The following is a 15,218-nucleotide window of genomic DNA, read 5'->3' on the forward strand; positions in this document are numbered from 1 at the left end:
AGGCTCAAGCTCAGGTTTTTTTCAGGACCCAAGGTCCATCTTCTTATCACATTTCCGGAGAGGGACGGCAGGGAGCCCTGGAGGACAAGCGGACTTTTTTGAGGAGGAACGCGGATGCAGACTGTGGAAGAGACGTTGCTCTGTAGCTGCCGATTTTCGCGCGCTTTGGCGCGGGTGGTTGTGGGTAGCGCGCCCAGGAGGGAGAAAGGAACCGGGGGCTGTGACTGCGCCGCCCGCAGGGCCTGAGGGGATGTTCGAGGACGAGCCCCACGCCGAGGGGGCGGCGGTGGTCGCCGCGGCCGGGGAGGCGCTGCAGGCCCTGTGCCAGGAGCTGAACCTGGACGAGGGGAGCGCGGCCGAAGCCCTGGACGACTTCACCGCCATCCGGGGCAACTACAGCCTAGAGGTGAGCGGCGCAGGTGGGGCGGCCGGACAGACCCCCGCCAGGCCCCACCCCCGCCCCGCCCCTCCCCACCCCATCCTCTGGGGTGGTGGGAGTTCCCCACCCAGGAGGGTCGCTGCCCTGCCGGGCGCCGAGAAGTGCGAAGCTGGAAGGGCGGGTGCAGATTGATCGATCCTTTTTTTTTTTTTTCTTTTTTTTGAGGCGGGAAACTGAAGTCCGGAAAAGGAGCTGCTTGTCCAATGTCACACGCCCCTCAGGGGTCCCCTAGACTCCAGACCAGACTCCCTCCGCCCCGCCAGGCGCCACAAACGTCATGGTACTCCCCTTAAATCGATTAAAAAAAACAAAGGATGGTAAAAACTAAAATGAATTGTGTGCCGAGACGCCACTGCCAGCGCCACTGCAGCCCTGGAACAGGTTCCCCTTCCACAGATGAGGAGGCTGAGCCCCGAGAGGCGAAGCTGCCTGCCCGAGGACACAGGGTTGGTGGTGGGGCCGGACCGAGGAGTCTGGGCCACTGAACTTCGCCGTCTGCCTCGCTAGGGCGGAGGTGTGCGATGCTCGCGCTGGAGCGCTGCACGCCCCAGCATCTTGATCTGTAGTACTTGGATGCTGTTTCCCAACAATTCCCTAATCAAGCCTTCCAAAAACATTCCGCCTAAGCTGTCCTGCCTCGTTTAATGCCTTGAGCAGACAAGACCTCTCACCACTTTAGGGTGGGAACACTGGGTTTTAGCTTTATTGGTGGCCGCCCTTTTCTACCCACCCCTTTCGGATTGTTGCAAGAAATCTTTTTATCCTTCTAGAGTCTGGCCTTAAAGAGGATCTGCAGAACAGTAAATAGGAGCAGTATTATGTTGTGCTGTGCGATTTGTATCTAATTCTTTGTGTGTGTGTGTGTGTCTAATTCTTAATCCCTAAATTTCACATAGAGTTCAGCGATGAAGTCATCAAGTGATCCTAGCTTGGAGATGTCTCAAGTCTAAAGCAGAGAATTAAGTGTTGAATTCCCAAAAGTCATCTTTTTTGTAGCACTGTAAATCGAGATATCTGCTAAGATAGAGAGCCATACTTACTGTTTTAAAGATTGGAGTAAATCCTCCAATTTTTACCTCACAAAGGTGACACTCTCCTTTATGTTGTGCAAGATAGGTATTAATTTTTTATATGTGACTCCCTTGCCATCTTTCTACTCCGTCCTTTGCTTTCTCTGCCAAACTTAAAAAAGAAACATAAAACTAAAGTGGTAGAAAGGAACATCAGCATCAATTAAGGCCATGACTGGTGTTTTAAAATTGAGAAAGCTAATGCTAAGAAATTTTAAGAGAACTCTTTCAATAATGCTAGATTTGAAGTGTAGGTGAGAGATCTGTCTTTAGATTAATACTGATTTAGCCTGTTACACTTTACTGAGAGGAGTTTTGTACCCGTTACTGCAACTAACTAAGCTTTGTCACCAAGAGCAAATATCTTCACCTCTTTGACCTGTTACATGCAGAATGAAAATTAGACCAGACAATTCTAAGGTCTCTTCTGGTTCCAGAATTTAAGCATTTTAACATAATATATGCATTTTGCTGTTTGTCTTTTGCCTGCCAGGGAGAAGTTATACACTGGTTGGCATGTTCATTGTATGTTGCATGCCGCAAAAGCATTATTCCTACAGTTGGAAAGGGTATCATGGAAGGAAATTGTGTTTCACTTACCAGAATACTACGTTCAGCTAAGTTAAGGTAAAGCACTTTGATTTTTCAAACGTTGTTTTATATAAGTCCTAAATTTAATTTTAGAATTTAATTTCTCTTTATTTTAAATCATTTAACTTCATTTCATTCTAAGTTTTTTATCATATATGCATCCTTTCCCAATTCTCAGCCTTTCTTCCTCAAATTCTGACTTCAGCCAGAGGCCTCTATACTAAATCTTTTTTATCTGTAATTTTTTCATTAATTTTTTTATATCTGGAAATAATTTCAGGCTTTCAGAAAAGCTGCAAAAATAAGAAAAGTTCAAAGAACACCCATATATTCTTGACCAAGATTGACGTATTATTGACGTTTTACCCCATTTGCTTTGTCATTGAGCTTTCTCTGTTCAATATGTATATCTTTTTGGCCTTTTTTTTTTTTTTTTTTTGGTGAGGAAGATCAGCCCTGAGCTAACATCCATGCCAATCCTCCTCATTTTGCTGAGCAAGACTGGCTGTGAGCTAATATCCGTGCCCATCTTTCTCCACTTTATGTGAGATGCCACCACAGCATGGCCTGACAAGCGGTACGTCAGTGCACGCCCAGGATCCGAACCCCGGGCTGCCAGCAGCGGAGCCCAAGCACTTAACCACTACACCACGGGGTCTGCCCCTCTTTTTCTCTTAAGTAATATTTTTCCTCAACCACTTCAAAGTAGCATACGTTGTAGCCCTTTACCCCTAAATACTTCGGTGTGTATTTCCTTAAATAACTACAGTACACTTATCAACTTCAGCAAAGTTAACATTGATACAATAATTTTATCTAATCTGTCATCTCTAATCTAGTTTTATTAGTTGATCCAATAATGTTATTTATAGCATTTTTTTCTTCAAGTACAGTCTCCAGTCTAAGATCAAGTATTGGCATTCCTTTATCATGTCTCTTTAGTCTCTTTGTTTTTTATTTTTATTATTTTTTTATTTTTTTTATTTTGGTGAGGAAGATCAGCCCTGTGCTAACATCTGCCGATCCTCCTTTTTTTTTTTTTTTTTTCTGAGGAAGACCGGCCCTGGGCTAACATCCATGTCCATCTTCCTCCACTTTATATAGGACGCTGCCACAGCATGGCTTGCCAAGCGGTGCGTCGATGCGCGCCCGGGATCCGAACCGGCAAACCCCTGGCCCCCGCAGTGGAGCGCACGCACTTAACCACTTGTGCCAGCGGGCCGGCCCCCTCTTTAGTCTCTTTTAATCAGGAACGTTTTCACAGCCTTTGTCTTTTATGACATTGACATTTTTGAAGAATATAGTCCACAACCACTTCATCCCCCTTTTAATAGATTATTCCTCCTTTTGGATTTGTCTCGTGTTTCCTTATGATTAGATATAGGTTATACATTCCCAGAAGGAAAACTACATAAGAGATTTTGTGTCCTCAATATCATATTTGGAGGCACATGATATCCATCTGCCTCTCATTGGTGATGTTAACTTTGATCATCTGGTCAAGGTGTTGTCCTGTTTCTCTACTGTATAGTTAGTATTTTTTACCTTGCAACTACTAACAATTGGTGGGTCTTAGCTATAGCTTTTACTTACTCTAGTATTAACCATATGGAACTATTTGCCTGGATACAAAACAAATGAAATGGAGTGATCCAGACTTGGATAGGTGCTAATGTTCTCTGTGTCTGGGTTTTTTACCCGTGACAAAATTATTTGAAGTCATTGTCTATTTGCTATCCTGGATTTCCAGGGTAGAAGAAAAACAAACTTTAAAGTCCTATCCAGGGAGGGAAATTAGGTTTTGTTCATGCTAAATTAAAAAAAAAAAAAATTTGCAGAACAATTTTGGTTTCTATAAATAGAAAAATAATAAAGTCAAGACAATTTTAAAAACTTAGATATCAATTTTTGTCATTGATGATAAGAATAAAATGAAAGTATAATTAAGATTGATGGAGTTTAGGTAATTTTTTAATGGAGCAAAACCTTATCCATTGTAGTATAAAACAATCTGATCGTTTTCTATCAAAATAACTTAAAATTTAGAGCAGTACAAGCTCATGATAAAAATTTGAAATAGTGAAAAGAGTTCTGGAGATGGATGGTGGTGATGGTTGCACAATGGGAATATACTTAATGCCACTGAACTGTACACTTAAAATTGTTAAAATGGCGGGGCTGACTTGGTGGCCTAGTGGTTAAGTTCGGCATGCTCCACTTTAGTGGCCTGGGTTTGGTTCCTGGGCGTGGACCTACACCACTCATCGGTGGCCATGCTGTCTGTGGTGGCGACACACCTACAAAATAGAGGAAGGTTGGCAACAGATGTTAGCTCAGTGCGAATCTTCTTCAGCAAAAAAAATAATAAAATGGTTAAAATGGTAAATTTTATGTTATATATGCTTTTACCACAATAAAAAAAAGATTAAAAAGTTTCAAATAATACAGAAGAGTTGAAAATAGAAAGATGTTTTCTTTTTTTCACTCCCCAGAATTAACCACTATTAATAATTTACTGTTAATAAATTGTCAGAGAAAAAATCTCTTTTTCATTTATTTTTTATTTTTTATTTTTTATTTTTTTTTAAATTTTTTGTTTATTGCAGAACATTGGTTTATAACATTGTATAAATTTCAGGTGTACATCATTATACTTCTATTTCTGCATAGATTACATCATGTTCACCACCCAAATACTAATTACAACCCATCACCACACACATGTGCCGAATTATCCCTTTTGCCCTCCTCCCTCCCCGCTTCCCCTCTGGTAACCACCAATCCAATCTCTGTCTCTATGTGTTTGTTTATTGTTGTTTTTATCTACTACTTAACGAAGGAAATCATACGGTATTTGACCTTCTCCCTCTGACTTATTTCACTTTGCATAATACCCTCAATGTCCATCCATGTTGTCACAAATGGCTGGATTTCATCGTTTCTTATGGCTGAGTAGTATTCCATTGTGTATATATACCACATCTTCTTTATCCATTCGTCCCTTGATGGGCGCTTAGGTTGCTTCCAAGTCTTGGCTATTGTGAATAACGCTGCAGTGAACACAGGGGTGCATGTATCTTTACGCATTGGTGTTTTCAAGTTCTTTGGATAAATACCCAACAGTGGAATAGCTGGATCATATGGTAGTTCTATCCTTGATTTTTTGAGGAATCTCCATACTGTTTTCCATAGTGGCTGCACCAGTTTGCACTCCCACCAGCAGTGTATGAGAGTTCCCTTCTCTCCACATCCTCTCCAACACATGTTGTTTCCTGTCTTGTTAATTATAGCCATTCTGACGGGCGTGAGGTGATATCTCATTGTAGTTTTGATTTGCATTTCCCTGATAGTTAATGATTTTGAACATCTTTTCATGTGTCTGTTGGCTATCTGTATATCTTCTTTGGAGAAATGTCTAAATAAGATCATACTATATGTATTGTTCTGCAGTTGGTTTTCTTACTTTGTATTCTGTAAATCCTTCCATATCAGCATACGTAATTCTACCTCTATATTTTTAATGACTCTAAGATATTTTAAGATGTAAGGATGTTTCATATATTTAGTCAGCCCCTTTTTGATGGCCATTTAGGTTGTATCCAGTACTTTGTGATTACAGACAAGTGAACATCATTGTAAATATGTATTTCAGATAAATTCCTAAAAGAATAGAGATGGATCAAAAGATGTGCTTTTTAAATGTAGATTGATACAAAAAAATTTTTTTAAGTGTCAAATTCTTAATTGCTAAAAGAACAGTTGACCAGCATCAACATATTCATTCAAACAAATAAAAAAGTATTGCAAGTGGGGGCCGGCCCAGTGGCGCAAGCGGTTAAGTGCGCGCGCTCAGCTGTGGCGGCCCGGGGTTTGCTGGTTCGGATCCTGGGCGCGCACTGACGCACCGCTTGTCAAGCCATGCTGTGGCGGCGTCCCATATAAAGTAGAGGAAGATGGGGACGGATGTTAGCCCAGGGCCAATCTTCCTCAGCGAAAAGAGGAGGATTGGCATTGGATGTTAGCTCAGGGCTGGTCTTTCTCACCAAAAAAACAAAAGCAAGTGATTTTGCTATTTGCATTGATTTATAATAATTTGGGCTGTTTTCAAAATATCAACTTTAAATGTAATTTTAAATGATTGTATAGATCTTTATAGACATGGGAAAATACCCATCAAATATTTTAATATCATACTGCAAAACAGTACAGTATAGTAATGTAAGTATAGGTTATAGATACACATGTAAAACTAGCAGATTTTTATTGAGTACTTACCTGTGTCCCAGACACTTACTATATGCTAAGGGTTTGCATGTATTTATTCATTTAATCTCCATAGTAATTCCATGAAATAAATCTCATTTTACAAATGAGGAAATCAAGGCACCAAGAGATCAAATTACTTCCCAGAGGTTATATATACCTCTAAGTGGCAGAGCCTCCCAAGTCCATGCTGTATTACATATATCTGCACACAAATGTGTCTTAGTTATGTCTCTGTTTTGAACTGCATTTATATTCAGTTTCAGTTTGCAAAAAAAAAAAAAACTTACCCAAAGCAACTTCCAGCTTTAAAAAAAGTTTCATGTAAAAATTTGTTTGGCTACTAAGTGTAGTATTTTAAAAAGTAGTATCTGTTGTGCACTTTGAATTTTTAATTCATTTTCATAAAGAAGTTGTCTGCATCTTATTGTTTTAAGTATTGAGAAGTAATTTTTCCACGAGTTTTTCAGTAACTTGTGATTTAAATCAAGATAACTTTCATTCATCCATTATTTTTATATTATGGTAGAACCTGAATAAAAATTTAGTTCATGAAAAATTATTTTTTATACATTTTAATTGGAACATTGATGATGTTAATTTTTTACAAAATAATTTGCTTTTTTTGAGTGCCATTAAAACTCAGTAGTGTGCCAATATTGGGACATATGCCCCATGTTTACCATCTCTACTCTATACTTTGTTTTTGTTTTGTGTATATGTATTAAAATATACATTACGCAAAATTTACCATTTTAAGTGTACAATTCAGTGGCATTAAATACATTCACATTGTTGTGCAACCATCACCACCATCCATCTCCAGAACTTTTTCATTTTCCCAAACTGAAACTCCATACCAATTAAACAATAACTAACCTCTTCCTCCTAGCCCTTGGCAACCACCGTTTTACTTTCTGTCTCTATGAATTTGACTGTTCCAGGTACCTCATGTAAGTGGAATCATACAGTATTTGTCCTTTTGTGACTGTCTTATTTCACTTAGCATAATGTCTTCAAGAAGGCACAGCATATAAATACTTAGTATAATGTCTTCAAGGAAATGGCTGATTCAAAAGCTGGGGCAGACCTATTTTTCTGATGAACCTGGATCAGCTTATTATGCCAGAAAGTAAGGAAGTGCACAGAAAAATGTTGGAGATGTGTCCAAGGGACATAGAAGCTATCTTGAAAAGCCTCCCATTAGTAGTGAAATCTGGGATAATTTGAAAATCCAAACAAATAGGGACAGTAATAGATTATAACTCACTGAATAAAATCTATATTGATGATAAATAGAGGAGAAGGGAAAACTTCCTCACATTAGAATGCCAACTAATAAATGTAGAGAAATGGTCGAGTTAGAAAAAAATCACCATTTTGCAACCTCGTAGTAGTAGTTGGTTGAGGCAAAAATCATCAGTGGATGCTAAAACTAGTGGATAGAAGTTTCATGAGAGCAGAATATTTACATAATTGCAAAGTAGCTCCCTACAAGTCACTTATTAATTACAAAGGGAAAAATAGTAACTTTGAGGTGGAAAACCTGGTAGATCCACCTAAATCAAGTACAGGGTTATCATCAATAATGGGACAAGTGGATATGATCCTCTGAGAAGGATATGACATCACTTATATAATACTCTGTCAAAAATACAAAGCCTAAATCTAATAATGAGGGAAGCATGAGACAAACTCAAATTAGGGACTACGAAATAACTGGCCTGTCCTCTTCCAAAATGTTGGTGTCACAAAAGAGTCTGAGGAACTGTTCCAGATTGAAGGAAACTAAAAGGAAATAACATAAATACAACGTATACTACTGGATTAGATCCTAGATTTGGAAATTAAAAATTGCTATAAAGAACATTATTGGGACAACGGTGAATTTTAAATTTAAATTTAAATATGGATCAATAGTATTTTGTCAATGTAAAATTTTCTAATTTTGATAATTGCACTTGGTTATGTAAAGACAATATCCTGCTTCTCAGAAAATAGAAACTGAAGTATTTATGAGTAAAGGGGCATGATATCCACACCTTACTCTCAGTTGATTCAGAAAAAATTGTATATATGTTATATTAGTTAGGGTTCTCCTAACTAATATATATATATATATATATATATATATATATATAAATAAATAACATATATATATGATATTTATAATATAATTTATATTATATATATGTTAGAGGGATTTATTTTAAGGTATTGGCTCACATGATTGTGGAGGCTTGAAGAGTCCAAAACCTGGGGTAGGCCAGCAGGCTGGAGACCCAGGAAAGAGTTGCAGTTTGAATCCAAAGGCAGTCCACTAGCAGAATTCCTTCTTACTTGGGAGGAGGTCAGTTCTTTGTTCTGTTAAGACCTTCAACTGATTAGGTAAGGCCCACCCGCATTATGAAGAGTAATCTGCTGTACTCAGGAGTCTACTGATCTAAATGTTAATTTCATCCAGAAAAACACTTTCACAGAAACATCCAGAATAATGTTTTTTTTTTTTTTAAAGATTTTATTTATTTATTTTTTTCCCCACCAAAGCCCCAGTAGATAGTTGTCTGTCATAGCTGCACATCCTTCCAGTTGCTGCATTTGGGACACGGCCTCAGCATGGCCGGAGAAGAGGTGCGTCGGTGTACGCCCGGGATCCGAACCCGGGCCGCCAGCAGCAGAGCGCGCGCACTTAACTGCCAAGCCACAGGGCCGGCCCCCAGAATAATGTTTGACCAAATATCTGGGCACCGTATACATCTTTTTAAACCATACTTAATCCCTAAATAAAGACAATAACAAGATCATTCTTTCACCTAACATAATATAAGTATCCTGCATACATCCAAAAACACACTAATTCTTTCCCCAAAAGAGGATCCAAAGTCCTTGGGTTATGTTTACTCTTCTCCTTGATATCCTATAACTTAAATACTATAAGGTCAATACATACTATGTTACATGACAAAGGGATAAGAGGAAAGAATACAAAGATATTTGATATATATATATACACACACACAAACATATTTATAACAAAACATGAAAGAAATACTCATGACAATTACAGTCCTCATTTCTATAACTGGTCACATGGTTGTAGTTGGTATTTGTAACTACCTTCTTTCACTGTCCAGTCCATATTTCCTTTGCCCTCAGCAAGCACCTCAGCGGATTGTGGTTCTTTACTTGGTGGGGTGACCCAGATCGTCATTCCTGAAGAGTTTGGGCCATTAGTAGTCCTGCCTGGATTGGATTGTTGTAGTTTTCCATTGACTTTAATCACAGGGCGTCATGATACTAAGTGATGCCCTAAGGGATCTCCTGTATTCTTCTCTTCTTTACCTCCATTGTGGAGTAGAAGTCCAATTGCTCCTTGATAGTTCAGATCAATGACTCCACCTAGCACGGTAGCTCCCTTCTTTGGCTGTTGCTTTAGAGGCATAAGGAGCCCAAAGTGGCCAGATGGCAGTCTTAACTTTCAGGTCAATGGATCATTGTTGTGTCTCTTGGTGGAAGCATTCATCCCTTTGGAACTAAGTCTTCTAGGCCAACAGAGCATATGTTATGGGGTCAGGAAGCAAAAATTTTGCTAGTGGGTCATGAGGGGTAATAATGAGTGGTGCCACTCCCATTTCCATCCCTTGATTCCTGATTCAGAGCATATACAGCCTCCTGAAGAACCTTGCCCGAGCCGTGCAAGATATTGCCTCCTAGCTGGCACTGTAACTGAGTCTTCAAAAAGTCATTCCACAGTTCTGTCAAGCCAGCTGCTTCAGGATGGTGGGGAACATGGTAAGACCAGTGAATTCCATGAGTATGGGCCTGTTGCCGCACTTTATTTGCTGTGAAGTGAGTTCCTTGATCAGAAGTAATGCTGTGTGGAATACCGTGACAGTGCATGAGGCATTATATAAGTCCATGGATGGTTGTTTTGGCAGAAGACTAATTTTGTAGTTGTGCATTTCCTATTAAAAAAATAAAACCAAGGGGCTGGCCCTGTGGCCTAGCGATTTAATTCATGCGCTCCGCTTTGGCGGCCCAGGGTTCGTGGGTTCGGATCTCGGGCATGGACCACTGCACCGCTTTATCAAGCCATGCTGAGGCAGCATCCCATATAGAGTAGAGGAAGATGGGCACAGATGTTAGCCCAGGGTCAGTCTTCCTCAGCAAAAAGAGGAGGATTGGCAACAGTTAGCTCAGAACTAGTCTTCCTCACAAAAAAAATAAAATAAAAAAATAAAACCAAAAAAGAGAAGCATCATTCAAATGGTATTGTGATATGTATCTTTGTATAGATATTTTTGTCTATATCTTTGACTTTCTCCTTAGTTTAGATTCTTATAAAAGCAATTTTTGGATGAAATGATTTGAGCATTTTTAAGGCTTTTTATTCATGTTGCCAAATCATCTCTAGAAAGGTGAACAAATTACTACTTCTAGAACATTTCACTGTACCCTTTTTGGAGTAGTATTTTTGGTTTATTAAACAGCCTTATTGAATTATAACTTACATACCATACAGTTCATCTATTTAAAGTGTACGTTCAACAGTTTTTCATATATTCACCACAACAACTTTAGAACATTTTCATCCCCCCAAAAAAAATCCTCATACCCATTAGAATTCTCTCCTTATTCTCTGCCCTCCCCTACCCCTATCCTCTGGCAACCACTAATCTACTTTCTGTCTCTATTGATTTATCTATTCTGGACATTTCCTATAGGTGAAATCATACAATATATGGTATTCCTTTGTGATTGGCTTCTTTTACTTAGCATAATGTATTCAAGGTTCATCCATGTTGTAGCATGTATCAGAACTTCATTTTTTTTGGCCGAATAATATTCCATTGTATGGATATACCACATTTTGTTTATCCATTTATTAGTTGAAGGACATTTGAGTTGTTTCCACCTTTTGGCTAGTATGAATAATGCTGCTATGCACGTTTGTGTACAAGTTTTTGTGTGGACATATATTTTCATTTCTCTTGGGTATATATATGTATGAGTGGAATTGTTGGGTCATATGGTAACTCTGTGTTTAACCTTTTGAGGAACTGTTGGACTGTTTTCCAAAGTGACCACCAGTTTACATTCCCACCATCAGTGTATGAGGATTCCAATTTATCGACATCCTTGCCAATACCTATTATCTGTCTTTTTTATTACATCCATCTTAGTAGGCCTGAAGTGGTATCTCATTGTGGTTTTAATTTGTGTTTCCCTGATGGCTCATGATGGGGAGCATCTTTTCATGTGCTTATTAAAGTAGTGTATTCTTTATAACAGAATCCCAGTGAACGGAATTGTTTGAAAGCTGTGAATTTTACTTCTTTTTTTTATTATTTTATTTATTTATTTATTTATTTATTTATTTTTTAAGGAAGATCGGCCCTGAGCTAACATCTGCCAATCCTCCTCTTTTTGCTGAGGAAGACTGGCCGTGGGCTAACATCCGTGCCCATCTTCCTCTGCTTTATATGGGATGCCGCCACAGCATGGCTCGCCAAGCGGTGCGTTGGTGTGCACCCGGGATTCGAACCCGGGCCACCAGCAGCAGAGCGCGCTCACTTAACCACTTGCGCCACTGGATCGGCCCCTACTTGCTTCTTATTTTAGTTTTAAAAATCACAATCATAGTTTGTGATTACAATGCTGTAAGTTTTTTTGTTTTCAGACACTCTGATGCACTTTGTTCCAGGTTAGGGCAGCCATTTTTGGATTTATATGAGGATGTATCAGTCAAGGCTCTTGTTTATAAAAAACAGATACCAACTACCAACTTTGCTAATGTAAGGAGAAAAGAAATTTACTAGAAGGGTATTGGATAGCTTACAAAGTCTTTAGGGTGACTTGAGAAATTAGGCTTGGAAAATGGCCAGGAACAAAAGGAGCTGGCTACATTCCCAAAAAGCATATCACAGAATCCATCTAACAAGGACACAGCTTGCATGGCCAGCAATGCCATCCCTGGACATTGCCGCTATTTTTCTCCCTAGGAGCTAAATATTGCTATTGATCCTGCTGTAAGAATGTACCACTTTGTTAATTCTCTGCACCACCAGCTCCAGATTCAAAATTCCAAGCAGATATAGCTGATCAGGGACCTCAGGTTTTATGCATTCACCCTAACTTCCAGAGAAGCTGATCTGTCTAGTAGAAGGCAAGACTCAAAAGTGGGGAATTCCTCAAAGGAAAGGATTTCACCTGCTAAGCATCACCCACCTCCAAAACAAAGTCGTCTATAAGAGGCTATAATTTGTTAGCCAAAAAAAAAAATTTTGTAATCTGGCAAAATTCTTTTGGTGCTATTGATAAGAACCTTTTAAAGAGACTCTTAGATTCTTAGATTTCACTCAGCCTGTTTGGGGTATGAATACCTATGGACAATTAGCTCATGATGTCTTCTATCATGTTTTTTAAAAAAATTACCATTATCACTCTGTATATAGTGCTAGACACTTAAATGACCTTTAACACTACAAATTTTCTATCTAAGACTGTAGTAACATGGGGACATAAAAAATATACTCATAATTGAATAAGCCAGAAAGGTGGAGTAATAATCTATTAAGTGATTTTCTGGGTAGGTACTACCTTCTTAGTTTATGTTTGGTGGTGAAACCACACACTGGAACACAAACACTTGAATTTTATTCATTTATTTTTTTTGTGAGGAAGATCAGCCCTGAGCTAACATCCATGCCAATCCTCCTCTTTTTGCTGAGGAAGACTGGCCCTGGGCTAACATCTGTGCCCATCTTCCTCCCCTTTATATGGGACGCCGCCACAGCATGGCTTGTCAAGCGGTGCCTTGGTATGCTCCTGGGATCCGAACCCGGGCCACCAGCAGTGGAGCACATGCACTTAACCGCTATGCCACGGGGCCGGTCCCACACAACACTTGAATTTTATTTCTAACCTGTAACAGTCTGGTGCTTTGTGATCCATGTCCAGAATCCACCACTTGTGAGATTCTGTGTTTTCTTCAAACTAATTTTGTGAACTCATCAATCTATTGACTAACATTTACTTTGTAATTTTTATGCAGATCATTGTCTAGGTGCTGTAGAAAATGAAAGAAGTAGATACTGTCACTCTCTGCATAGTAGAAGACATTTTTATGTAATGACCATTGATTCAAAATCTACATTCCCATGGTGATTCTGGGAACAAAAGCAATTTCATAGTACTTGGGAGTAAGGTTTTTGGATTTTGTTTCCTTTTTCTTTTTTTTGATAAATTCAGGCTTTTTGGTAAAGATTCTTAGGCATAAATAGAATGTTTCCTTTTCCATCTGTTATATGGACTCATTTGTTAATAGTTATTGTTACTATTATTATTATTTTAAATTGTATTGAGGTCATAATCATTTATAACATTGTGAAATTTCAGTTGTACATTATTATTTGTCAGTCACCATATATATGTGCCCCTTTACCCTTTATGCCACCCCCCAACCCCCTTCCCTTCTGGTAATCACTAATCTGTTCTCTTTGTCCATGTGTTTGTTTATCTTCCACATGTGAGTGAAATCATATGGTGTTTGTCTTTCTCTGTCTGGCTTATTTTGCTTAACATAATACCCTCAAGTTCCATCCATGTTGTTGCAAAAGGGATGATTTTGTCTTTTTTTTTAATGGCCGAGTAGTATTCCATTGTATACATATACCACATCTTTCTCCATTCAGTTGATGGGCACTTGGGTTGCTTCCATGTCTTGGCTATTGTGAATAATGCTGCAACGAACATAGGGGTGCATAAGTCTCTTAGAATTGTGGATTTCAAGTTCTTTTGATGAATACCCAGTAGTGGGATAGCTGGGTCATATAGTATTTCGATTTTTAATTTTTTGAGAAATCTCCATACTGTTTTCCATACTGGCTGCACCAGTTTGCATTCCTACAAGCAGTGTATGCGGGTTTCCTTTTCTCCACATTCTCTCCAACATTTGTTGTTTTTTGTCGTGATAATTATAGCCATTCTAACAGATGAAAGGTCATATCTCATTGTAGCTTTGATTTGCATTTCCCTGATGATTAGTGATGTTGAACATCTTTTCATGTGCCTGTTGGCCTATATGGACTCATTTTAAGGTTGCTTTTTTTTCTATTTTTTTAGTTTAATACAGTTTTTTAATAAAATGAAAAAGTGGATGGACATGTCAAACCTGCCGCAAGAATTTCGTGAACGTATAGAAAGGCTAGAAAGAAATTTTGAGGTGTCTACTGTAATTTTCAAAAAATTTGAGCCAATTTTTTTAGATATATTTCAAAGTCCATATGAAGAGCCACCAAAGTTACCACGAAGCAGAAAGCAGAGGTGAGACCCTTAATCCTTGTATAATTCACATAAAAATTATGATACAAACTTATTAAGGGAATTTGCATTTTTAAAAGTCTACTTTTTATCAGAAGTATCCATCTGCAAAAAACTTAAATTTCTTTTTAAATCCATCTATAATTACCCACATCTGGAAATTCAGGGTAATACTTTTACTTATTTTTCTATGTTCTGCTTATTTTATGCAAATTAGAAAGGCTTATTTATTTAAGTCCATTTAATGAAACATAGATTGTCTTTTGTGAATGGAATTTTGTATGTAATTTGACTTTATTATTATTTATATTTGCTGTTTCAATTTAAATGACAATTGTGGAGTGATATTTAGCTACCTAGTCAGATAAAAAGTGCATTTTTTTTCCATTTTTAGGAGGATTCCTTGCAGTGTTAAGGATCTCTTTAATTTCTGTTGGACGCTCTTTGTTTATACTAAGGGTAAGGTGATACTTTCAGTGGTTTTACATTTCTGCTGTGGGAACTTGGTGTTATTTGACATGAAAAGTTTCTGG

At 38.4% G+C, this 15,218-nt stretch overlaps 1 protein-coding gene across 3 annotated transcripts in view; it reads left to right on the forward strand.

The window, feature by feature from the left end:
• Positions 1 to 15,218, forward strand: part of RBL1 (RB transcriptional corepressor like 1) — a 64,242-nt gene continuing 49,024 nt past the window's right edge. Inside the window, exons 1-5 of one of the 3 annotated variants that reach the window (XM_058562742.1) lie at positions 345 to 406; positions 605 to 885; positions 2,003 to 2,136; positions 14,488 to 14,688; positions 15,080 to 15,144. In XM_058562742.1, coding sequence (XP_058418725.1) covers positions 754 to 885; positions 2,003 to 2,136; positions 14,488 to 14,688; positions 15,080 to 15,144 — 532 coding nt within the window. In that variant the 5' untranslated portion in view covers positions 345 to 406; positions 605 to 753. Of the gene's footprint in view, positions 407 to 604; positions 886 to 2,002; positions 2,137 to 14,487; positions 14,689 to 15,079; positions 15,145 to 15,218 lie in introns of all 3 variants that reach the window. The other 2 variants (XM_058562743.1, XM_058562741.1) reach the window with 2 other exon arrangements.

This window comes from Diceros bicornis, chromosome 19, assembly GCF_020826845.1.
Source record: "Diceros bicornis minor isolate mBicDic1 chromosome 19, mDicBic1.mat.cur, whole genome shotgun sequence".
Lineage (NCBI taxonomy): Eukaryota > Metazoa > Chordata > Mammalia > Perissodactyla > Rhinocerotidae > Diceros > Diceros bicornis.